Source organism: Mycteria americana, chromosome 6 (assembly GCF_035582795.1).
Source record: "Mycteria americana isolate JAX WOST 10 ecotype Jacksonville Zoo and Gardens chromosome 6, USCA_MyAme_1.0, whole genome shotgun sequence".
NCBI classification, from domain to species: domain Eukaryota; kingdom Metazoa; phylum Chordata; class Aves; order Ciconiiformes; family Ciconiidae; genus Mycteria; species Mycteria americana.
This window is the reverse complement of record NC_134370.1, coordinates 62,457,916-62,483,526: the sequence shown is the minus strand read 5'-3', so window position 1 is coordinate 62,483,526 and position 25,611 is coordinate 62,457,916. Positions and strand designations below refer to the sequence as shown.

The following is a 25,611-nucleotide window of genomic DNA, read 5'->3' as shown; positions in this document are numbered from 1 at the left end:
ACTGTCAGGGACTTTGCTGCCTTCTTCTGAAGCCATGGCTACAGATCTTCTGTTGGGATTGAGTGCCAAGTGTTTCATGTGGCTGCAAAAGAGGCGATCCATCTGAAATGCATGCTCTGCTGGCACCAGACAGAAGGGTTAAGGCACACCAGAGCCATTTTGCTTATTGCCGATGAAAATGAGAGACTGGTGCTACCACCAAGTAGCCACCCTTGCAGTTCTGTGTTCCCGAGCTTTCTAAAGGAATGAACAGCCATGCTGAACACCTCCCACAGCTCTGCCGTACCTGCTGGCACCCCGCTGCATTCCTCAGCCACCAGCCCTGACCTGGGCTGTCAAACAGAAGCGATGGTGGGGGTTAACCTCGGTCTCCACCAGCACTTGGCTCTTCTGGTTTTCGGCTCTCACACAGCGAGAGATCTGCAGCATTTCCAGCCAGAAGAGCCCCTGCTAGTTCCTAAGCAGGGACTGACAGTTTCTCACTGATACTGTCTAATGCAGTCAGTTATCCTTTATGCATTTAGAGCAGATCCATCAACGTAATTCCTGCTAGAGGTCTGAATTCAGCATATGACACACAATAGCTCCCTGGAAGGAGAAAAATGACTTACCTGTCTTTAAGCGAGTCCTTTCTCAGTTGCCTGCAACGTCTGCGCACTGTGACATGTGATGGCTTTGGGGGACGTGTACCTCTGGAGTCGTTCTAGCAGTGTTGAGCGTATGACTGGAGCTTAAACACTCTTAACCTTGCAACCCCCTCTGGCATCATTTGATGAACAAATGTGTCTCAGGAAACACAAAGCAAACCTGCAGCCACCTTCAGCAGTCTACAGGGGACTGGACCAGGCACTACCAAGGAAGGAGTGACTGTGCACAGCTGCTCCTATCGTCCCCAAATATTGATTGGCATTGATGCAGCAAAACCAAAATGCTCTGTTCATCCAGAATACCTCTAAAATTAACAGGCAACAAGGCCTCATGAGGAAATCTGAGCAGAGGTACAACTCTTTAGCCTGGCAAGACGAGCTCACACTGGTGGTGTTTGAAACGTACATACTGCATTATCGTGATGCCACCTTACATCCCTGTTATTGGTACCAGGGACTGAATCCCAGCAGGATCAGGCCTTGGACAGATGCAGAACATCAACTTGCAAGAGCATGAGTTCCTTGTCTCTTGTATCAGATGTCGCCATACACTCCCCCGCCTCACGGGTCTAGTCCACAGGCTGCAAACATCCCTCCCTCCCTCTCCCAATTATCTTAATAAACAGCCCGGACACATCTCTGACTCACTTAAGATAATGATGACCTGGCCATGATTAGCTTATTCAGACATCCTGGCAGTTTACCGAGCCTAATGCGACTCCAGTCTGGCTCTTTCTGACTTCTCATGAAAGAGGCTGACCTCCAGCAGCAGCTGCGCTGCGATCAGCAGATAGAGACCCACATACAGATCAGACACAGGCTGCTCCCAAAATTCAGGCTGGAGCCATGAAGGCTACTTGCTCTGAAAACGAGCTCTTAACTGCTCCAAAGGCCTGGGGAACAGCAGTTTTTCTTGCCTGCAGACAAACCTGGTGGGGTGGTACCAGTCCCAAGATATGAAACAGAAACATGGGGTTAAAGACAACCCCATGTACCAGACTACCGAAGAGCATCTCTGCATATTACATTTCTGGCGGCCTGTCTGAAACATTCACTCACCCAACCTGAGAGCAAAAGCAGCACCAGTCAGCCAGTCACACAACATGAATATTTGAAGCAAACCCTTGGAGGAAAAAGGCCAAATAGTCTGAAATCATAGACAAATCCTTACAAAAAGTCAACTCATCTGCAGGAATCGGGCACAGGTCACAAATGACTCACTAACAGCAGAGCAAATCATTTAACAAGTGCTTGGAACGAATCCCTCCGCTTTGTAGAGAACAACCAAAATTTATTCCTGCTGATTAGTCAGCAGTTACACTCACAAGTTCAAAATTAATATCAAAGTTCAAATGTAATTGTCTTGTACTTGCACTCTGCTTTACTGCTGGAGAGACCATCTTCTTCACTTAGCGAAGGAATCATCCTGCATTTATTTACTGGGGCTGGGAGTGTGGGTTGGGATTTATTCTAGCTATTAAGTTGACAAACTCAAAGCCTGAATTCTACCTCAAAGCGCTGTCTGGCAAAAGCTTAGTTAACACTCTTTTGAATTTCTGTACTGATTTCATTAAGAACAGGCTATGTTCAGAAGTTATGTTCAGTAAGAACATAACTTCTCTGGAAACGAATTATCAAATCCCAATAAAGAAAACGGACAAACAACTCCAAAACTCCAATGGTGCATCCAAGGAGGTGAAATCTGGAACTGAAGAACAACATTAGGAACTGACACAACCAAACTGAGCTCCCAGAAGATGCAGAAAGGTGCCGTATCTACACCCCTAAGCCCTCTGTGTCTTCCCCACATGTCAGTTTACAAGAAATACAAAGGAAGCCACATTGGGCAAATAACTTATTTTTACCATTGGGTTTCCTATGTTGTTTTTTAGGGGTCAAGGCAAAGCAGTATCTCTGTGATCCCCCATGCTGTGGACACAGGGCAGGATGTCCTACAGCCTGCAGTGCACCCCTGTGGCACAAGAAGCTCAGGCCACCAGAGATGTGGGTCCGGCAGCTGATGCTCTGTGGCATCAGACCACATGCTAGCACCAACAAGGAGCCTGCCTGTCATGAGGAGTGTGTTGGGGGGGACATCGGGGAAACCACAAAGCATACAGGCAAAGCAAAATGCACCACAACAGCAGAGGAAGATACCTTGTTGCTTCACCAGGTAAAGCACCTTTCCACCTGTGTGTGTGTCGGTCTCCCGTCACACTCTTTCCCCTTCAAAGCATCTGTATGCACATTCCCACAGCTTGTTAAACTTTTCTGCCAATTGATCAGGGTCTGCAGGCACTGGCAAATACACAGTGAATAAGGACTCTTTGACTCATTGCATAAACTGCACCAGAAGTGCTTCAAAACATTAAGCAAAAATGAAGTCACCCAGCATTGATTTCTTGCATGCTCTCTTTCTGCTGCTCCTCCAAACCTGTGTTTTTTAGCTTTACGACTATGTCTAGGCCTCTTTATCCTCTGCTAATGCCAGGGCTTAACCCTCAGGATCTGCAGCTTGTTCTGGGTACAAATCAGAGCAGAGCAATGATGCACTGCTGCAGTTCACTGAAATAGCAGAAGCACCTTCCTCTGTCCACAGCTCCTGGGACTTCTGCCCCACCACCCCGGTCACAGACACATGCTGGAAAGGCCAAAGACTGGGTGGCAGAGAAAACTACCACCTTCGAAGAAGCTACAGCCTCTTGAGAAAGAAGGGCTGACTCCTTAAAAGCACATCTAAATAAACAAAAGAGCAGCAAAACCATCAAGACTCATCCTGTGCAACTTGGATAAGCAGCTACAGACTCAGTATACCCCAGTTGTGACCTACAGCATCACACACATCAAACACTCACCTGCAGCCAGTCCAAGCCCAAGGTCCCACCAAGCCACACGTTGTTTCCATCATGCAGAGAGGTATTGTGCCAGAATCATACTGTGCCCATCACACTCATTCCAGGCATGAACTAAAAGAAATGTGACTCCACCTTTTTAGAGTCAAAACACAAGGAAAGAAAACTTCTCTGCTTGTTCACATGCAGGCTCCACACTCTACAAGAACTGAGAAGGCAGGGCTGTGATTTTCAGGAGGAGCTGATATGTACTACTGCCTGCACCATACCAAACCAGTACCCCAAGCTCCTTCAGTAATAAGCTCTATAAACAGCTCAAGAGCCATTTGAAGCCAGTGTGGGAAGGGACAGCAAGACAGCAGTATCAACTCACAGTTCAGCTGTCTTGAAGAGCACAGAGCCTTCGCATGGGTGAAGGCAACACACAGGGAACAGAGGCAACCAAGAAGCAAGCACAAGAAGAAACAAGTGCCCAACCCCTCTGCAGTGCATGTCAGAGCCCATGGACATAGTTAAGCTATCTCCTTGGGAACTGGCAGCAGCAAAAACATTGTGGGAACTCATAGGTAAGGAATCAGTTGCCCTGAAATACAAAGCAAGGTAGACTACAGCTGACCATACCAGCAGCCTAAGTAAACGGTTAATCAACCCCTTGTTTGCAATGTTTCTGGGCTGTGAAACTTGATAACAGACCCTGGAGTAGCGAGGAGGAAAAGGCAGAGCTTCCAACACCCATGTTTGTTTCACACACCTCAAAAAGGAGAGGGAAATAGGGATGAAATCCGATGCAGCTCAGCTGCCCATCCCGTGTGTAAGGTTACATGTCAGGACACAACCATTTGTCTCAGGCATAGCAGACATTCCTGGAAAGGTAAAGATCTCAGCCATCACCTAATCCTGTGAACCACAGCACCCAATCACTTCTAGAGGCATACTCATTAGAAGGGAATAGCATGCAGAAATTCACTCATAGCATCGCTTTGAGATATTTGCTTGAAAGTCATGCCAGGAAGTTATAGGAACAGAAGGATGCTGGAAAACTTGTTTCGATTTTGCTCATCAAAACTCTCACCAGGTTTTCAAAGAGGGTTCCAGCACCATCCACCAATATCAGCTCAAACACACCCCCGGCCTCATGCCTGTCAGCTGCAGGTTGGCACCGCAGCTTTAAATCACATAAATGACATCTCCCATTAACGATAACAAGACACAGCCACTAAAACACATCCTCATGCCAAGCCCCGCACGCTGCAGAGTGGCTCCTCTCTCCTCCTGGAGCAACCAACCGCCCTTACATGAACTCCTGATGAGTAACCCAAGTGCGGCACTTGCTTGTTACCCCACCACCTCTACATCACACACCTCCTTGCTGGCTTAATAGGAGGCTAATTGCCCCGATGAAGGGACAACAGTCCAACACCCAACAGGAGAGCAATTTGCACAACCAAGCAGGGAGACCTGCAGCAACAGCATGTTCTGAAACAAGAGCACTGCAGCCAGAACAATCTTTTAGTGTCAAGTTCCCTGAGAGATAAGGCTCCTAATAAAACTCCTTCCACTAAGTGTAGAAACTTGCCTTGACAAATCCTGACACCATCTCCCACCAGTACTGCCTTGTCCCTGAGAATATGACCATTTTGAGCTACAAAAAAAACAGGTTGTCAACTGAGATCATCAGCAGCTAAGCTCGCAGGCAAGAAAACATCTTTCTGCCTGATGAGAGTAACAGAAGCAAGAGCTACACCTGAGCAACGTTCACATCACAACAGTAAATCCCACCATCCACACCCCCTGAAGAAGCAAACAAACCAGACTCCCCACACATGGACCATCTCATGAAGAAGTAGACTATAGTATGTGTCATTCTGAACGTTTATTTATTTTGTCTTCAAAGAAGAGACCTGATGCAGCTGTTTCGTTAGAAAATAAAGTGTTTATTAAGAAACTAGACATTGAACACCCCTATAGTCTCTGTGAAAAGGGACCGTCCCATTTCCCATTAGCACAGGATGATAGTTATGGCAAGATAAGAATGCTCAAAGATGGAGGAGTCTCATTGACAGAAAATGAGGTAATGATTTACAATAATTAAAAATAAAATAAAATTTTTAAAAAAAACATCCTTAGACTTGCTACTTAAAGCCACCAATCGCAAACGGCCATGACTGGCTTTCGTTTTCAGCAGTGAGGAACCAGAGACTTTAATTGGTGTTAAACAAATTGAGACATCGATCACAGTGGGGAGAACTGCTTTAAATTATGCTGTACGGTCCAGAGGATTTCTTCTAAGCAGAGATGGACCTGAGCTGTAAAATTCAACCCTTCCTCTGCTAGGGTGTTAGGATATAGGCTTCTGGTCCAGGCCCACAGATGTATCTCTACGACTGATACACACAGTTGAGAGCAGAGTCCCCTGAACAGTGCTAGGGAGAGGAGACAGTTCAGACGGACAAGACATCCCCAGGTCAGGTGGGCGACTTCCAGGAGATGGGGAAATTCAGTTCAGACAAGCACCCAGTGATTCACATGCTTGGCGAAGCTCCTCCTCACTCTGTGAATCTGCAGAATTGAGGTGTCAATAACACATGGCCGCAGGTCCTCTCTGGTGGTGCACCTCTTGCATTTCCAGCTCCGATGCGGGCAGGAAACATTGTTGGGAGTTTTGGTCATGGTTTCTGAAGCCATCCAACCTAAGCCAGGCCTCCTCGTCCTAACGCAGATGCCCCCCATAAGGCATGTCCGTTAACTTAAAGCAATCTGCTACCGTTTCTCCTGTACTCTTCTATTGCACTTTACCTTTTTATGCGAATGAACCAGGAGAAGAAGCAAGAGAATGGAATATTTCCAGAGATATCCCTATGGGAAAGCTGGTAATAAAACCTCCTGGCAATCTCCAGGGTGGTTCATGCAGGTCGCCCGTAAAGGCAGGATGAAACAGAACATCCCATTCTGAGGCTTCTGCCCAGTTCTGGCAGAGGGGGACCGTGACTTTTTCCAGTGGCAGAGACCCTTCAGGGCTGGTGATTTAGAGACATCCCTGATGTGATAAGGTCATCTCGGGCCACCGAGAAGGCAAGCAAAGCTGAGTGGCTGGTGAGCAAGCTCCTGGTTCAATACTCCTCTCAGAAAAGGATCTGGCCACACCCGAAGCTTTTGGAAGGTTTTTTTTCCTCTAGAGAAAATCTGCTTTGCTTATAGGTTATGACTGACATGTGTGAGCAAATTTGTATTTCCCATACACGTGACGTCCAGAGAGTCCAAGGAAAGCCCTGCAAGTTGCTGCGAGGGCAGCTGGCTTCTCTTGAGGACGGGACCAAACGGTTTACTTTTCCATCTGAGAGGCTTTGGATGAAGTAAGACAAAAGTGGGATGGGAGAGGGGGAGAGAATACAAATATCGGCCAGAGAACAGGATTGATATTCCTGTTCCTGATATGCCAGAGAAGAAGCAACAGAATACTTATTTTTCCTCCCCTTCAGTCAGTCTGCCTCAAGCTGATGGTTCTGGGTATGTGACTGGGTTACAATCAATCTCTAGTTGGGTGGGAATACAGGGGAGAGCTAAAGGGGGCTGGAAAAGGCCCAGCAGCTGGGACCTGCGTGCGTCTGATATGCTTTTCCACTTTGCTTACTGCCCTAGTCCTGGCAAGGACACAGACCCTCCTGTGCTATGGATTCTCCATCCATGCAGGAAGTCCAGGCAACTCCTCAGATAAAGCTCATCATTCAAGCAGCAGGGAGAGACCAGAGTACGACAACGATATAGTCAGATCCAACGAGCCGCTCTAACACACACAGACAGACAGACAAACAAAAAAAGCCTCCTAGAATATGTGCACTTCAAAGATAACCACATTCTCTTCCTGTTAGAGAAGTAAGATTTTTTTTTTTTTTCTTTCCATTATTATTCCTTCCAACATTATTTTCTGTGCAAGAACTGGGAGCGGGGCTGCCTTTGTTCTTACCAAAAGTCTTCATTCTGCTTTAGTTTCTTCCAGGCTCCCCGCCTCAGCTCGCTCTGGGAGACCTCTCATGGCGGTGCCACGTAAGAGGTGATGGCGGCATTCACTGGGTGTTGCGAAGACACAAGCTTACAAGGAAAACTCCAAGCAGGGAGGACATGACTAAAGATGTCAGTTTGGTTGGCTTGGTTGGTTTTGTTTTGTGTTTTATTTTAAAGCAAAAGTACAATTATTTACTGTGTTATTAGGATGACTCCTTTCAATTGGGTTTTAATTCTCTTTATTTGCTCTCATTGCTGCTGTTGTGCCTTGCAGGAATATTTAACGAACACAGCGACCATTGGAGGAAAAGAACAACCCTGTTATCTGGTGACAGAAAACCACAGTTTCAGTTGGCTTTAACGTGTGTACAGGCAGGGCTGTAGAGTCCTATTAGGAGGAGACCTCAATCCATACAGACCACGCTTACTGCTTCCCACCATTTTGAGGGCACAGCCTATAAACTTGACATCAGAACAGGGACTTTTAAGGAGTTTTTAAAAGCCATGACGTCCTTTGCTGAAATAAACACTGACATCCTCAACATAAATGCCTTGGTTAAGAGGTTTGGAATGTCCAGGGAGGCTTATTGGATTCAACATAATTTCTCTGAAACCTAAAGGGGAAAAAAAAACAGAAAAAAGAAAAAAGCAAAATAAAGTAAACGAAAAAACAAAAAAGAGCAAAACCAGAAAAAAAGAGAGAGATATCGACACACATGTAATTATTAAAAAAGAACCAAATGAATAACCAGCAAACGGCTGCCATTAAATTAAAGCCAAAATGCCCTCTCTGGGCAGGGCAACCTCACTCTGTCTTTCCATAAAGAACAGGCAATCTTTTCATGTGGTGCGTGCAGACACAAGTGCTCTGAGGACAAGGGGCATGCAAGCAGTTTGGACGGAGAACTGGGAACAACTCTATTCCAGAGGTTCCCACTAATCAGGGGTGGAAAAGTCCTAATTCCTACCTGGTTCATCTTTCCCCTAGGCAGGGAGTGAGGAAAACAGAGAATCCTTCCTACGTCTACTTTTCTGTCATGATTTATTTAGTCTGGCTTAACATTTCTGAAGCTGAAGAGTACCATTGCAAGGCTGGGGAGGCCTGACTCTCATAACCCCATAGAATTCCTTAGCCCCAGCTGTCCCATCTACACCAAAACCTGCACGCTGGAGGCATCTTCTCCTTGCACAACCCTGCCTCTTTAAAAATAATCTGAAGGTTTAGGATTTGCCAGAAATATTGGCCAGATGAAAAGGAAAAATAAGTGGAGCAGAGAACATAGGCATGTTCTTTCCTTCAGTCCCAATGAACTTACTGGGCAAATATAACGTTTTCAAGGGCTGTATTAACCATCTCTTCATAATGCCCCTGCCTTGGGTTGCTCCAGCCAGGGAAACCCACTACTAGCATGTTTCTAATACAGAAATTATTAGATGTTAATTACTATTAAAGATTAACATTGTTCTCTGGAGCTAAATAAATGCAAATATTCAGGACTTGTCAGAGAATAGTTCTCTGGACTGGAGGGAGCAAACCTTTTGTGGAGCACTGGAAGGGAGCTCCAGGAGGGAATCCTTCTGCCAAGATATCCAGTCCCACAGCCCTCTCCTCAAAGTCTGACTGAAGGAGGGCACATTCTGGTTCACTGTTAGGACACATCCTGATGTTTAGCCTACATTTCCCTTCTTCCTGACTTGAACCCTTGTTTTCTATCATCTTTTGTGCTAAGTCCTGCAAGTTCTTGCAGAAGAGACCCATGCATTTGTCTTCAGGCGTCAGCTCATCATTTTTTACACTACTTTATCAGACACCCATTTGTATCAGTATTTCTACAACTGAGGCCATCCCAATAGCCTGGAAAGAGACATGGCAGGAATAGGCATAGGTCCTTGAAGGTAGCTGCTAAGACTGAAGTGAAGTTGCACTTAGCTCAGATCGAGTATGTGGACATAAGAGGCTTCTACACCAGCTTACCAAAATCCCCAATACAGATCCACAAAGTTGCCAGGATCAAGACATGCATGGTAGTATCCTGGGGATTGCTCTAATCTTTCCCAACTTCTCATGGGCCCAAAGGGTTTTTCCAAGAAAATTACTGGGATGTCTTGGCTACACAATTGCTCTAAGGTCTGGAAAATGCTCCTGCTCCTCATACAGTCACAGGATCCTCCACAAATCAGGTAAGTTAGCCCAAGTCTGGCATCACTAGAGCAGCATGGAGCAGCTTGGATGCCCTTGTGAATTGATCTCAATAGGAAAGGTGCTTTCCACTAGGCTAGGAACAGAAAGTTTCTCACACAAAATCTACACCAGCCAGAAGATTATTTTACCCCTATTTCTTCTTTCTATTTTTTCTTTTATATCTCTTTATATTTCTTCCCTGCACTATCTTATTCCATCTCATCATGAAACGCATACCTCTTTTGATGAACCTGAGGATGCAGACAAAAGCTGTTTGTTTGGTTTGGAACAGGTTAAACTTGTTTGGGGGAAACTATCTGTTATTCTCAGTGGCCCTGAAGGAGAGTAAGCCAGGCTCAGCTTCAGTTCATGTGTCATAAACAAAATTCATAGGCAAATTCCAAGTGTTGAAATATCATTAGTAGTGAGAAAGAGCCTAGCTCAATTCTCAGAGCCAAAGCAGAGTTTAAAGTGCTGATGCTTGGAAATGTGTATGTAGACTAAGTCCATTTCTTATCAGAGTCACTGGGAGACAAATAAACATGGCATCCCTGAACGTCACTATTTATCGTGTTTCGTTTTTCATAATATAAATATATTTTATGGCCACCAAAGGATAGCTGGGAAAGTCTATACTCAACAATACGAAGTATCTCCAAGGAGCACTCCTGTCTGCTTTATTTTCTTTGCATTTCTTAGCTCTGCTAAATTAAGGCAATTCCATTTCTGCCGGACCACATCCAACAGACCTAAAAATCCACTGGGGACTCACAGCCTCAGCAAAGGGACATGTGAAAATTAGCAAGACTTAAGGCTGGGGACGCCGAGGGCTTTGCTCTTTGTCGTCAGCACTATGCTGTGAATCCCAGCTGCAGGGATCTCCAGTGACAGCAGGGTCTTTGCAGAATGGGAATGCAGTAGGGGTTACCCCATAACTGACATGCAGTCGCTACTGAGGGACGATGAGGAACGTGGCAGGAGGACAGCCTACGTTTCTGAAGCTAGGGGCTGAACACACATACCGCTGACTTGGGAAAGCAATGCAGCATCGGTCATTTTGGCAGCCTCTCCTTCTGATTTATTAAAGTCCCCAAAGAATCTGAAAAAAAACCATGCTTCTCTCCTGACTGGTTTTGTCTCTTTCCTAACTGCTGTCTCCCATATTGTACTGCTACCTTCAACCCCATTCTCTTGTATGGAGCAGAAACCAACAAGGCTTTTGCTAGGTTTATGTCTTCCCTGTCAGATGTGAGATGGATGATGTTCACTGAGATGTCCAGGGTTAAAATGGGTGAATCTCAACAGGTTCAGAGTTTGGATGCTGCTATGACAAATGTCATCTTTCTACCAACAAAGCTATTAGCTCCTGAAAAACTAGCTTGGAAATGTCTTAAAGAACTTGGGGGTTTTGTTTTACTTATTTTTTTTCCAAAAGAAAAAAAAAAAGAGAGAAAGAAAAGTGTTCACCATCTTAGAAGGAGTTGGGGAAATTTTAAAAACAATCCCTTTTGGGGAGTTTCACATTTGTCAGTGCTAGCTGGAACATGGGAGGAAAAATACTATCTTTGACACTGGTTGTAGATTTGGAGGGAAACTCCAACATACAAGCCTGAAAATAGTAAGGAGGTAAAAAAACCCACCCTGTAGAATCAAACCAAAAGCATCTCCAAAGACCTACAAAACTGGGAAGGGTCTGACAGCGTAAACTTTGTGCTTCTCCCTGTTCTAGTGAGACCACTTTTTAAATTAAAACATGATACTGTCTCTACTAATAGCCATGGTATGGTAGTGGAATAAATGTATGGAGAGTGTTGGAGAATAAGGAAGGAGGAATGAGCTCAGATTTGCTGTGCAGCTCTAACAGCTTGAGATGGAGGGAGCAGATGGGGTATTTCTCTAAGCAGGCTGGAAGGATGTGGCAATGAAAGGACAAGAAAATTGAAGGCAACCGAACCATGCAATCAGTTTTGTCCTCAACCCTGGCCATCCACTTAGTCCTCCAGAGCTGTCTTGCGTTTCCCAACACCCTCAGGCACTGGGTCTCAGCCGCTGTGCCCCGTGCACATGCTCAATCCAGCCTACAGACAGAGCCCTGCAAGCAACACCCTTCCTCCACTGACCGAGAGCAAGACTAAGGAGACAAGCCAGATAATTTCACCTCACCTTCGCTGTTTACCTACAGGTAAAATTGCAACCATTCAAATATACCATGCCTCTAGAGCTTTTGAGATCTGAGGTGGCTCCAGGTCACCTGAGAAGAGCAGCAGGGAACACGACACGGGGAGGCGAGGGAACGACGCAGAAAATGATGCACAGCTCCTCACAGCAGCCCCATCTGCCACAGCAGGAGTGGTGCAGCCCAGTTTTGAAACCCAGGGATGGAAACTGCTTCTAAATCAGCAGCATAAATTGCTGTGGGAACGAATGAGAAAAGCGATGGGATGCCATGTAACGCCTGGCAAAAATGGGTTAAACAAAACCAGCAAATTAGGGACAACGAGCTGGCCAAACATAACACTGCTATCCACACAGCCCACGTTAGGCAACAGAGCTTTGATCTCTCTTCTGTGTTACAGCAGAATTTATGATATAAAGGAAAAGCAATAGGAGACTCCAACAACAGTGTACATTTTATCTTTCTCTATGCACAGATATGAAGTATGAATAGCATCAAAGGAGGCATGAAAACCATCAAGCCTGGCCCACATCCAGAGAGAAGGAAACAGCTATCTGTCTAGTCAAATAATAGACTGATATGTCTATATCTGAGGGGGAAGCAACACAGCAATCCAGGTTTCCTGTCATGGATAGGTTCATCTGCAGGGCTATGATACAAAACCCTCTTTTTTTTCTCTCCCCCTCAACATATAGCAGGGCGAGATGCAACCCAGCCTGAGGCCTTGCTTGCTACAACAAAGCAAGTCACGGAAGCTCATCAGAAGCACACTGTGAGGTTCTCCCTGGCGCTCTCAGCTGCAGATAAGGACATCATCTTGTCTACCGTCCAAGGTAAAGTCAAAGAGCCTAGACCTCCTCTCATATACACCAGCCCAACGTTGTTGACCACAATGGAGAACCACAAGAAAATTCAGCCCACAGGTGAATTTCAAACCGATATACAGACTTCAAGCAGATATTCAAGTAGATAACAGCTCTTTTAAGATTCACAAAAAGGCTCTGAGAGCTACAGAAATGCTTATGATTGTTCATTTTCATGGAAGCAGGGTCCTTATTCCCCTCCACAGCAGCTCACCTTGTATCTTTGTTCATTTTCCATGGTTTAACCTCAGGCATAAGAGTCTCCCACTTTAGTCAATGAGACTTGACATCACTGGAAACCTCTTGGGAATGTGCTAGATGGAGCTCTAGCTAGTTTGTTGCATCTTCATCTTCTCCACAACCCAAAATCACGACCAGGGAATCACAGCACTGCATGTGTTTTTGAGGGCAGGAAAGGGAATAGACAGGCTGAGAGCAAGAGAAACAGCAGAAGCAAATGGGTCCAGAAGATCCCATTTCCACACAAATTTCTCTCATGCTTAACTAGAGCAGAGGAAGGGGTAGGAGAATACTGCAGGCACTCAACAGCTTAACAATGTTCCTTGAGAAAAGGACAGCATTCGCAGCTTTCCACACAGTGAACTCTTTAAGACTATGTAAGATTCATTAAACCTTTGGTCAGAGGAATTCCAGTATCCGTTGCATTTCTACTGTTGCCGCCGTTAATGTGGGCCATGTCCATATTAGCCAGGATCACAAGTTTGTTTTCTCTGGAACCCTTTCATGGATGGAGTAGTTCCAAGATACTAAATGATGTAGCCTGATAGCTCAGAAGGCAGAGCTCCAAGATTCCCCACCAACCCCCCTTAGGAAAAGCCCCAAAGTAGGAAAGCACTTACCAGGGTATAAAATAAAAAATAAGAATTTAAAAAAAAAAAAATCTATTTAAGACCAAGGACAAAATAAAAAGGCTATTTTCAGGTCTGAGATGTCCTGTGATTTGAGTCAAAGCTACCCTCCCTGTCCAGAGGCACAGCCAATGCCTTTCTCCAGACTGCACAGAGGTACAGCTATTTAAAGCCACTCGGGGGCCCACGGCATGATGGAAAGCAGCCAGATCAGTTGGGCCTCATCGGTTTTGTTTTCGTTAGACTGAAGCCAGAGTATGTGAAATGACTTGTAAGAGGACCAGGGAAGGGGGAAGGACTGGGCACCCAGCAGTTTCACCCACAACATGCAGAGCTTAGTGTCTGCCTCATTTAAATCATACTGGGTCAGAGAGAAGGTACTTGAGCAAAGAGGATGCTTGTTTTGTCCCTCGTGACACCCACGGCCGTGCAAAGGTGCATGGCCAAGCTCTTGGGGTTTATAGGTCAGTCATGAGAACAGGCTGCAGGAAAGTGTTTGCAAAATGCCTGAGAGTTTGGTGGTAGCTGACATACTGGGCATTATCAAGCTGTTGTCCTGCCTCTGTCCCTCTGTGTGCTTGCACCGCTACGTCCCGGAGCCTTCTCCTCCGCAATTCGCACTGCCTGGAGGAACAACCGCGTCCCCCTGCCTCCGCGAGTCCCCATTTCTCACCACCATGCACTCTCTCTGCCTCTGCACTCCACAGAGCCCGCAGGACCTGACATGAAAGATCCCATCCCAACAAGTAAGACATCATTTTCATCACTTTGGTTTTCAAATACATTCTTTCGTCAATTTTTAATTTTTTTTTTTTTTTTCCCAAGTCAGCCCTCAGAGTGCTGCCAATTTAAGCACTGTGCACAGTGTTACAAGAGCTTCTCATTTCCACTTTGCCTGACAGGTATCCACGTCCCTCTGACACTGCCTCTGTTCCCCAGCTGCTGCAGATAGCAATAGTTACCCTAAGCGTTTTACAGTTATTGAAACCACTGACTAATCTGCCCAGCAATGAATATCCACTGGGAAAGAATCTGGTTGGGCTTGTGTTCCTTAATTGCTGATTAATTCCAATTATGGTACAGCTGATCCACCAGTACCACAGATCGCCACATCAAAGAGCCAACCAGCAAAGGAAGCCCCTAAGTTAGAACAGCAGCAACCCTGCTGCAAACTTCTTTTCAGCCGGAGAACACTTCATAAACATTAATTTGTTACGCCTTGCTCATTCCCTGGGGAAGCAGGAGCTGTTATATTCATTACGCAGATGGCAAAACGGTGGTACGGAGCAGGACCACGGTTTCCCCAAGGTCCCCGAAGGAACCGATGCCAGTCATGGGCACTCAACAGGGAATAGCCCCAGCTCCCAGACTGCTGTCCTCTCCAGGAGCTCTAGGGTCTAGAAGGGGACAGAAGTGCTTGGTAAAGCCAGATGGCTGGGATATGAGAGCAGACACTAAAAGGAGACACACACAGTGGATAGGAAAGCACACAACCACTGCAGTCTGCAGCTAGCACCTTCCCTGCCCAGACAGTGCCAATGATACTCTCCTGCTCTCCAGAGGACAGAAGGAGGCTGGTGGAGGAGCTGATCAAGGCCCAGGATAAATCCTTGCTTGCTCAAGTCTCTTTGCCATCTGCTCCAGCAATTCCATACATCATCTAGAAAGGCCAGAGTTGCCCTCCAGGAAGCCCAGGAGCAGTACAAGCCCGAGAGCCTGAAGTGTCAGGAGCAGCATCCTGTGGGGAAACATGATTTCGTGGAGTTTACAAACTGAGGATGGAAACTGAGGAGTGTGGGAGATCTCAGCAGGCAAGGAGGCACCGAGCACTACAGAGGAGTTGTAAATGGGAACAGGAAGAGCTGAGGGCAAAAACACAGTGAGAGCAGCAGGGAGCCTTGAGGAACAAGGTTTTGTTGATTTTTTAGGCTGTTTGGATGCTGCGTTGTCTGGAATTATTGTCCTTCGTCTGTGTCTCTCCAGCACTCCTACTCTGCTGATTGTTTTGGAAATGAAGGTTGCCACTACAGCTCTTCTTCTCTTGATAATTGCCCCACTAGATGGTTCTCGAAATAAGTTGCCTTCTATACCAAAATATATCAGAAGAGTGTCAGTAATGTTCCAGGGGAGAGCTCCCGGCTCCAGATTTTATTTCAAGACCATGTTTCGGTACCTGCCAGTATGTGGCAAGCTCTAAAACACACAGCCCAGGGCACAGGGAGGGCTGTGCTTTCCCCAGGGGAAGAGGGGACCAGCAAGCAGAGGAACATAGGTTTGCACTGGGATCATGCTGCTCCTAGGGAACAATTTGGGTAGTACCAACCAAATGAGTGGCAGGTATCTGTGGTGGCCTTCATTTTGCAGGAGGGGAGAAAGGGCTTTGCTCCCACAAAACACAGGCGAAACATAGTATGTTTTTGCAAGAGAAGGTATGAAAGGCCTGGAAAGATCCTTGCAGCCAGCAAAGCAGAGATGAGGTGACTGGGGAGCCCCCAAAGCAGTGCACCGGGGGGCTGCTGTTGTGCAAGGAGACCCTCACTCCGCCCCACAGCGGAGGGTGAGCTTTGCAGAGCGGGGAAGGTCTGGCACATCACAGCAGGGCAGCAAATGAAGACCTAAGCCCAAAACGCATGGCTGCTGTCAATTAGGAGTCTTCATTCAAAGGAGGGAGGAAGGACCAGAGTTTCTTTCCTACAAGCTTTTTCCAGCAAGTGGTCTACCTGTGCATTTTTGCTCTGGCAGTCGGCTCCAGGCTTAACGAACTACATGGCTGCCAGACCCTTCTCTGACCCAGTTTCATTCTGGGTCTGAAAATAAGTCTCTCCCTCTCCCTTCTCCCTCTCACATCAAGTTACCTAAACACACAAGGCATTTAAAGCACTTCAGCCCAATCTTATTTCACACCATATAATTCTGTGCAAGCCTTTGTGTCTGTCTGCCTCACTTGTGTCATTGGCATGTGCTGATCAAATATCAGCAGAGATGAGGGACAGGGAAGGGGCTGAGCTCTCAGGCCTCCGGATGAGGAGGCACTGCAACACAGAAACTCCCAGGAATGTAACTATCCAAAACCCATTTTCCCTCCCCCAGAGGATTTCACGCTTGAGAAAAAGGGAAACAGCTTTACTTAAAAAATAAGTTCTTTCCTCTTCTCCATCATCTGTCATCAGAAGTCCTGCCTGCCACAACAGACAGGACATGTCCTCCTCTATGTACACTGCTCCTCAAAGAAAGAGCTGCCCACACCTGGGCAAAAGCATGCAAAAACATCCACTTCTCATGGCACTTTCATATTTGCACATGCAACTAAACATAAGAGATCAGAGTCCACAGCCATAAATTCAACCTCAGTGTGAAAACCAGCCCATGCAGAGAGGAAACCGAGCTGAGCAATACCAAAATTGCCAGCAAAAAGCAGGGAGAGTGTGCACACAACCTGCTGCATGTGGGACACGTGGGATGGCCAGCGAGGAAGCGTGCGAGAGAAAAGCAGAGAGCGATGCTGCAGCGCAGAGCACGAGGCAGGGAGCAGAGGAGTGCTGGTGAGCGTGTGTGGGGCTGAGAGCATAACGCTGCTGAACATTTACTCTCACTTTACATTACGGATTTAATGGCTTTTAACAGGAGACTTTGTAAGCGATCAGGAATTGGAACAAAAGGAGCTGGGGGAATAATTATTCCAACCAGGGGAGCTAAAGAACATGGCAAAATCGCGTGCTGAGCAATCATGCTAATTAAAGGCACCCAGAAGAATCAGGATAGAAACGCCAAATGGTTTTCACTCTGCTGCCCTAATCCACTAACTGCCTCGTCACTTTGACTCCCACCAGCTGTGGGAAGGACAGCCCTGGGCGAGTCGGTTTGTAGCAATAAAGGATGGAGCTAAACAAGTGACATGGTGGGGGTCGGTCCCCTCTGCAGTGGGCTGAAGCAATGCTTGGCCTGCCAGACTGAACAGTGGCTGCTTTGCACCAGCAGCCTGGGTGAGGACCAAATGCCCCCACAGCCTGTGGCTGAGCAGCAGGGATCCAAACACACTTCCCAGAAAGCAGAACAGCTGCTGGCAACTACCAGCATGAGGCTAAACACCACCCACAGCCGCTACCCTGGTCCTTTCAGGCCGGTCAGCCCTGCGGCGTGACTGCCTCTGCAATTAGCTGTGTTACGTGTCTCAGCATGGTGATATCGTCCTGGGCTGTGTCTGGGGAGCACGTTTCCAGTGCCACACCAGAGCTCTGGCAGCACTGAACATGCTGCTTCCTTGTCTACACAGCTTTGGTCATCAGTGGGTTGGGTCCACTCAGGCTTGTGCAAGGGCTTTCAAAGGTAAGGACATCGCAGTGGGCATCATCCTGATCTTCTACTGCTTAAAATGCCAGCTGGGGTTCACGCCATGCTAGCATCAGAAAAGCAAGAACTAACACTGCAACATGGGCAAATTTTCACCCAGAAAAAGTGGAGACTAGGAAAATGTCCGTGTTGTAGGGAAAGGAAGTGAACACAATATTGCTCCAACAGACCAGAGGCTTTACAGACCCAAATAAAAACTCCCATGCACTCAGCCTGGTGTAAAACCCAAGACTGAAGGAGCTGCTGAGCCTTGACCTGTTGGGGATGTCAGGGGAAGATCTTCCTCGGACATTGCTGGAGTCCGACAGGGGATTACATGCCGGGGCAGATGGGTGCAGAAAACACAATTAACAGAAGACGACATGCAGTGGTGAAATCACACGCTGAGTACAAAGAAGTCTCTCTCTGTCCTTTCCAACCTCCAGGAGAAGGTCCACCTCTGATAACTGCTTGGGTGAGATGTGAGTGCTTTTCCCTCCAGCAGTGCAGACCTGGGTTTTGTTGCAGCAGTCGCCTGCATTGGCATAGAGTGAGAGCTGTATATAGGAGAGGTGGGGCAGCAGAAAAGTGAATGCTAACAACTGCCATCAAGTAACAGCTTTCTATTTAAAAAGCAATGGTTTGTTTGTTAATCAACAGGTCCATTAACACGGAGCAAATGCCTCTCTAATGGACACCCACAGGATCACAGGCTGAACTATTTGTGTGCAGCATCTTTTGATTGATTCACCCTAAAGATCATCAAGTAAATGAGAGAGGATGTAATATTTCTGCAGGAAACATTCCACAGCGGATACATTGATTGCGACACTCAGCCAGCTGCTGTGTGCCAGTCTCTTCTTAAAGAGACTTCATATTTGATTCTCTGATTAAATATTTTGAAACCGAGAACAAATCAGGGACATTGGCTGTACCATGCCAGGCGCTTGGCCCATGGACACCTGGTATCCTGCCAAGGAGGATCACGTGAGTGGCCGATGTCCAACCTGCTCCCTCTCTTCCTGCCCTCAAGGCTCACGATCCCGTTCCCTTGGTCCTTGCCCAGCCACACAAATCGCTGCCACTCTGCAGCCTGGCCTCTTCCTGTCACCGCTAAATCCTTGACCCAAGCCAAGGGAACCTGCTTGGTGGCACACCAGCAACACAGATCTGTAGACTCATTTATTCAACTCCTACCTGCAGCTAAAGCTGCAAAATCACGGTCCGTTTTGCCTGCCAGTGCCTCTCTGACTCCTGCTCTGTCACCACAACAAATCCATTTTTAATCGAAAGCCCACTGAACGCCCAAAGGAAGAGGAGGAAGCAGGGCTGAGTGAGGAATACCCTAAGAACAAAGGAAGAAAGTCCAGGGCCCATAAGGAAAATAGCAATGAAACCATCAACTGAATAATTTGCCACACCAGCAATCCCAGCTGGCAGAGATGGCCCACAAGCCAGCTAAGCTAAGTGCTTGCTGCAATCTTCAGTTTGCAAAAGCAGGTTCTTTTTCCCACAGAACAGACACTGGGCTGACAACAGACACTGGGCTGACACCTCCTTTATGAGCTGCTGAAAAAACACCATCTTCTGAAAGAGCTCTGCAAAAACACAGTGGCACTTCCAGTTTACGAGCAAGCCCTGCCACCGCTCCCCAAGCCACAGCCTTGGAGTTGTCGAAGCCACCCTGAAGGAGACCAGCAGGGCCAGGAGACGCGGGCTGCTGCCACCACTTCTGAAATGACATGCTTATTTCACATGCAAGTGAGCCACACAAATTGAGACCAGACCCTCCTTTTCCCCTCTGAGCTACTCATAAACAACAGAGGCATAAGGCAGGTGAAGGGTCTTTGAGGCAGGTGAAACACAGAGGTACAAAGGACCAAGCATCTAATTGGAGACAAAAGGAGAAAGCTAAACACTCACCCAGGTCCCACGGGGAGACACAGCTAACCCTCCCCTCCGGAGATAAGCTCCATCAAGAGGGCGTCCAGCCTGTTGGAATAATGACTCCTTGAGGCAAATCAGAGGTGCCGGCAGCTACAAATGAGGGCCTTTCTCTGCTGTAGCTTCCATCCTTTCTCCCCTTCAGTACCGGCAGGAAAAAAAAAAAAATAAAAAGAGCCTGCAGGTCCCATTCACGCTGAACTATGTGTGCCATCTCAGCCTCACAGCCAGGCAACAAGGTAAGGGCTGCAGGTAAAAGCTGGGCCATGGATGCTAGGTTCCTGCCCCCACTTCCTTTCTTTTCAAAGAAAATAAAATCAAGTTTGTATCGACTACTGAGAAAATGAGACAACATTATACAGGACACGACCCTCCACAATCAAATTAAGTCATTGCAACATCATAACCAGCACGGAATATGTCGCCCTGATAGCATATAGGATCAAGAAGAATGATTTTATGCAGCAAACATTAAAAGACAAAAGGAAAATGAATCATACCAGGACATCAAGCAAAACCAGAGTGTGAGATAAGTTTGGAGCGGCAGGAACAAGCAGCACTCCTGTCTCAGGGTTTCCCTCCCAAGCCCTTCCTGTTTCCCTATTCAAACTGGCCTGCCACTTCTCAGAGCTGGTCATTAAAACATGGCAAGTGCTGGGAAATATCTTTGCCACTTCCTACACAGCTTCCTCGCTTCCCCAACCCTGGAGCTCTGATGGTTTCCAAAAGAGTAAAGCCACTATTCACAGAGCAGGTTTCCAGCCGTGGCCCTCACTGTGTCAGAAAAATACCCAACAGCAACACACTCAGGGTGCTGACTTCAGGAGTGATGAGATCTGTTTAGACAGGGGGCTTAACGTCCTACTTTTACGGTAAGTCACCACTTCTGTGTCTGTATATCCATTGCACACGGATCATCAGAAAATAAAAACCAACGCATGGTCCAGCTGTGCAGACTCCCGCCACCATGGTTTGGCACTCAGCTCTCCTCCCATCTCCCTCGCCCAGCTCACATCTCTCAAACATCTCCTGTCCGTGCCCTCTTCCTTAGCTTACCCCTACACAGGTCACCTCCCATCCCAGCTCTCTCATACCCTCTCCTGAGGACTTGGTCTCCCATAGGAAAGCCCTCATCACCCAACTGGCAAGCAATCACCAGCAGAGACAAATCCATAAAGCTGCTTCAACTCAAACATCCCTCTATGAGAGGGGAGGGAGGTCTCCAGCAGTCCAGGTGCACATGTTGGCAGGTATTTATGGTGATGTGGAGGCCACCACGTGTCTCTGGAAAGGTGAGGGTGGGTTAGTACTAGGTGTAGCAGCAGTGCTGTTCATCACTATACCGGGACTGTGAGGATCTATATGTGGAGCCTGGGCTCTGCGTGAGCTGCGAGGCGAGTACTGCCACACCAGGCAGGTCAAAACCCAGCTCAGCACAACTTCCCCAGTGCCTGTTTCACCCCATCAAGCGGAGGAATATGCACCAAATATATTCATCCTGCTACATGCAGGAGGGAGGACACAAACCTTCCTAAAACCTATGATTTACATAGCAGTCTGTGGCAGTGGTTTCCCAACTGCATAATGAGTACATTAACTTTCGCTAAGCTGATTCTCCAGAGATGAAGAGATGGAAAAGAATAATCGAAGCAAACTGTGATAGAGTTTTTGATTAAGCAGCTGATGATCAATAAAAGTTATCTGCAGGGCACAGAGTGTTAATGAGCTACCATTCTTGTAGCAAAGAAACACCTGAGCCCGTGCTCCCCACTCAACACAGCCTGCAGAGGTCAGCAAGACCTGCTCCTCCAGGACTGACAACAGGAGAACACGGGCCACCAAGTCCACAGGTCTCCCCTGCCCTTGTTCCTGTTAAAAGGGCGATGGTGGAAGAAGGAAAAGAAATAACCTTAAAGAGGAACATGGCTAGAAAGAGGAATGAAGAAGGTTAACAGCCTGATTCAAGGCTTGAGATGCTATGTTTGGGGGAAAAAAAAATAAATTGAAAAGGCATTCATAACCTTCTTAGACAGCTCCATTAATTTAAAGACGCCTTAGAGCTCTGCAGCTCTAACAGCGGCACCTGGCACACCTACAGCAGGGAGCAAGAAGGACCAGCCAGCCAGGCTACCAGCTCTCTGCAAACAGTGAAGCCAGCCTGGCTACCAGCTCTCTGCAACCAGTGATGCAAGGCACAAAATGACCCACAGCACACCCTGCAATTACTATCCCGTTATCCCTTCCCCCCTAGCGATGCCACTGCAAAGAAGTATTAGGTGTTAAATCTTAATACTTATTAGTATCTTAAATTCATCCCCAAAGATTCTAAGGCATTAAAGAGTGGACTTTATAGAGAATTTCTTATAATAATGTAGCCACCTGTTTAATAGCAAGGCTGCACAAGGGTTCCAGAGAGCAAGTGGAAAGGAGAGCTTCAAATTAAAACTACAGAGAAGAGAAAAGACTCACATCAGCAGAGACATAGAATATCATTACCTCTGCCTGAATTTAGCTATTTCACTGTAACTAACCATTTTACTCTTCCAGAAATGTCCAGAGAACTGTTAGTGACCACAGGGAGCTGCTAGAATCTTTGTATTACATTTCCTCCCGAAGTTGCCTCCTCTGACAGCCCAGCCCAGCCTGCCTACAAAAGGGATTTGTTTTCCCAAAACTCAATTAGCCTTCCCGTCCTTGCAGAGTCTAGGGAAAGCTGAGAAAAAATCAGCAGACAGGATACTCTTTCTGGAGTGTCCCAAAGGGAACAGAGGGGATGAACAGCACATTAGGATTTCTCCCCCAATTTCTCAAATTCTCACGGAACTTGGGTTTGCAATTGCCCTCTGCAGAGACTGCATCAAGACAGATCATTAATACTACTTGACGCTGAGGATCTTTTGTATTAAAAAAGCCCTGCAATTACTTAGTTCAAATCTCTATATTATTCATAAGATCCATATCTATCATGGATATAGTATTTACACTGCTATGGGGAAACATAATAAATAAGGCAATAAGCGCTTCCTTCCTCCAGGTCAAGATGAAAGCCTGCATCTTGGAGAGTGGTGCTTTCCTTGGGCAGCGAGGCTCGTATCCCAGGCTCCCCACTCAACTCCTTCAGCCAGGAGCTAAAGCCAAGGTAAAAAATAACTGTTCTTCCTCCGAGCCCAGCACTAGGGCTCCAACCAACTCCAACTCCAACCAAGCAGGCCAGGAGGCAATGCCTAGGTGCAATGAGGTTGACAGAGCTCCTAGGAGGTTGGCAAGGAAAGGTCTCTTCAGAATTAGTCAAGAGAGCAAAGCAGAAACATGTTAGACTGTAGCATGGCCCCCATGAAGATGGAAAGGGAGAATTTGATCTAACCTATCTGGAAAGGAGTAGGAAAAGCTCAGAACTGCTGTTTTGTGGGATCATAATATACAGCTGACAGCTCCAAGAACTTGTTTGTCCATCTAAACTCCTGACTCCAAAAGATTGGCTGTGAAAGGACTTCAGGTGGCGACTCATAAACACGCAACATGGTCCAACAGTCTGAACACGGGCCAGACTGCTAGCTGTCAGCAACCTGGTGTGACCTTGAGCAAATTGATGTCTTTCCAGCTGCCTCTCCTTATCCATAAAATGGAGATGAAGATGCTTGGCAGCCCCTTGATGGGCTGGAAGGGGAAATAGCTCTTTCCAGGAAACAGTGGAGGTGGAAGATGCCAGGTTACTTCTCCTCGTTAAGAAGAGGATAAAATATACCCCATCCCTCAGCAGCCTGCTGTGCTCTCAGTAAGGTTCCCCTGACATTTGGGCTCTGCCGGGATCTGGCATGGGAACAGGACAGTCCCACCCCACTCCATCTCTGGAATTTGCCCAGAATTTATTTTTAACACAGCCCTCAGCGTGAACATTTGTGGTGGGATTCATATGAATTCATGCTGATCTCTGACTCTGAGCTAGCTTCACCCTGGCTGCACCAATAGCCAGGACTGTCGAGAGAACAGACAGCACAATCTCCCCCATCCTGAACAAAGTGTCTAACACGGGGAAGACCGAAAGCATTCTATCTCCTTCCATGTGTAGGAAGGCAGCTTTGGGCAGCCACCTCAGATGGAGCTTCTCCTGCCGTCTGTGAGTAACTAACTTGTCCTGGAGCATAAGACACATGAAACAGGGCCCTAAGCTGGGCTTAAAATGACCTTTCGAAATCACGGAGCCCTTTGCCAAGCTCTTTATTTCTTTTTGGTTTTGGATTGTGAGCAATGGTATAGAGCAGAAGCTGTGGCCCATCTGAGAGAAGACTTGAAGATTGGGCTGCAACTTTCTGGTATATCAGGACCTCAGGTATGGCTTGAAGCATGAGGTCCTTTGCTTTGGTATACACCTGACGGCCATCATCTCCCCTTGCTCAATGCTCCGCATCAATTACAGTGCAGAAGTGTAAAATGACTGATACTTTTAATACAAAGGGTCTGTCATTTATTTATTAGCTGGTGACAGGCCCTGCAGTCCAGGATAGATGCCTTATAAATCAACTGCATTTCTAACCATTAAAAATTCATGCAATTCATAATGTAGGACACCCGTAATTTCCTTATTAGTGTTGAGTGTGAAGGATTTTTCTTTCTCCTCCCTTGGTTTTACTTTGCTTCTTTGCTTTCCCAAAGATCTTGCTCATCTGAGGATTATCTTAGCTTAATCCTGCAAGAGGGAGGCGGAGGGGTGGGGAGGGCTGGGGGAAGAGAGACAAGGGCTGAAGTAATTTTGTTCCAGTGTTTTCTTCTAATTGCAAATTTGCCATATATACTTAGAAGACCTAGCTGCCTTGTCTCCTAGTCACACTTACGGGAGCCAGAGAAACTGCCCATCCTGAATTGAAGAGATGCTTGTGGGGAAAAATAATAGATCCCTTTTCCCTCGCAAAGGGAAAAAAAGGAGGTATGGTGGTGGGACAGGGAAGGATGATGTAAAACCTGTTAAAATGTATTAGCAAGATAAGAACAGGTGTCCAAACATTATAAAACAGTACATTTCAAATAGGTCAAACATATATATGATATATATACATGTATATAAATAGGTAGGTATAGTAACCTTCAGACTCAGTGCTAAAATTCATTGAGGAAATATAGGTTAGTAGGGCTGAAAGGTGTGACATTTCTGCAGACCCGCAACTGTGACGGAGAACCGCAGGTACTGCTGCAACATCAGCAACAAATAGCAATTTGGAACGAACATCAGGAAAAGCTGAGTTTACAGTTGCTTAGTCTGAGTACTGCATCCCGTATTGACCACGCTTAGCTGCAGACGGCAGGACAGCCCGATCGTTGATGTGCATACAGAAATTTTCATGTTTTCACTGAGTCTCCATTTGTTCTTGTCTCTTAAACAGATCTATCCTGGTAGGGGCAGGGAGGCGGGGCCCAAAAAACAGATTCAAGCAGGGTTCAGCATTAGGTAACTTGCAGTCTGTTTAGGAATGAGCGTGCAGGAATCTAAAAATGGATTATGCAGTAAACCCTGCCTTAATGGGAGACAAGCCCGGGCATCGAGAGCAATCCTTACATGCTGTGAATTCAATGGACTTTTCACCTCGAGACACTTGCATACAAATCTTACATCAGCTACACGTGGAAATGGGTTTGCTGAGTCCTCAGCCGGGTCTGTTCACTTCAGTAAATCACGCCGGGTTCAACAAGGCTAGTGCTTTACGCTTAACCACGGTGCAAGACAGCTGCTTCAGGTCAGGGCTTCAGGAGCA

The 25,611-nt window shown here is 46.7% G+C and overlaps 1 protein-coding gene across 5 annotated transcripts in view; it reads right to left on the bottom strand.

Annotated features, from left to right (window-relative positions):
- The window catches only part of NTRK3 (neurotrophic receptor tyrosine kinase 3), a 221,350-nt gene that overhangs the window by 64,213 nt on the left and 131,526 nt on the right, over positions 1 to 25,611 (bottom strand). The window contains exon 13 of one of the 5 annotated variants that reach the window (XM_075506230.1): positions 7,997 to 8,115. The exons of the other annotated variants lie outside the window; for them this stretch is intronic. Within the exon in view, the coding sequence (XP_075362345.1) occupies positions 7,997 to 8,115 (119 nt within the window). Of the gene's footprint in view, positions 1 to 7,996; positions 8,116 to 25,611 lie in introns of those variants that run through there. 5 annotated transcript variants of the gene reach the window in all.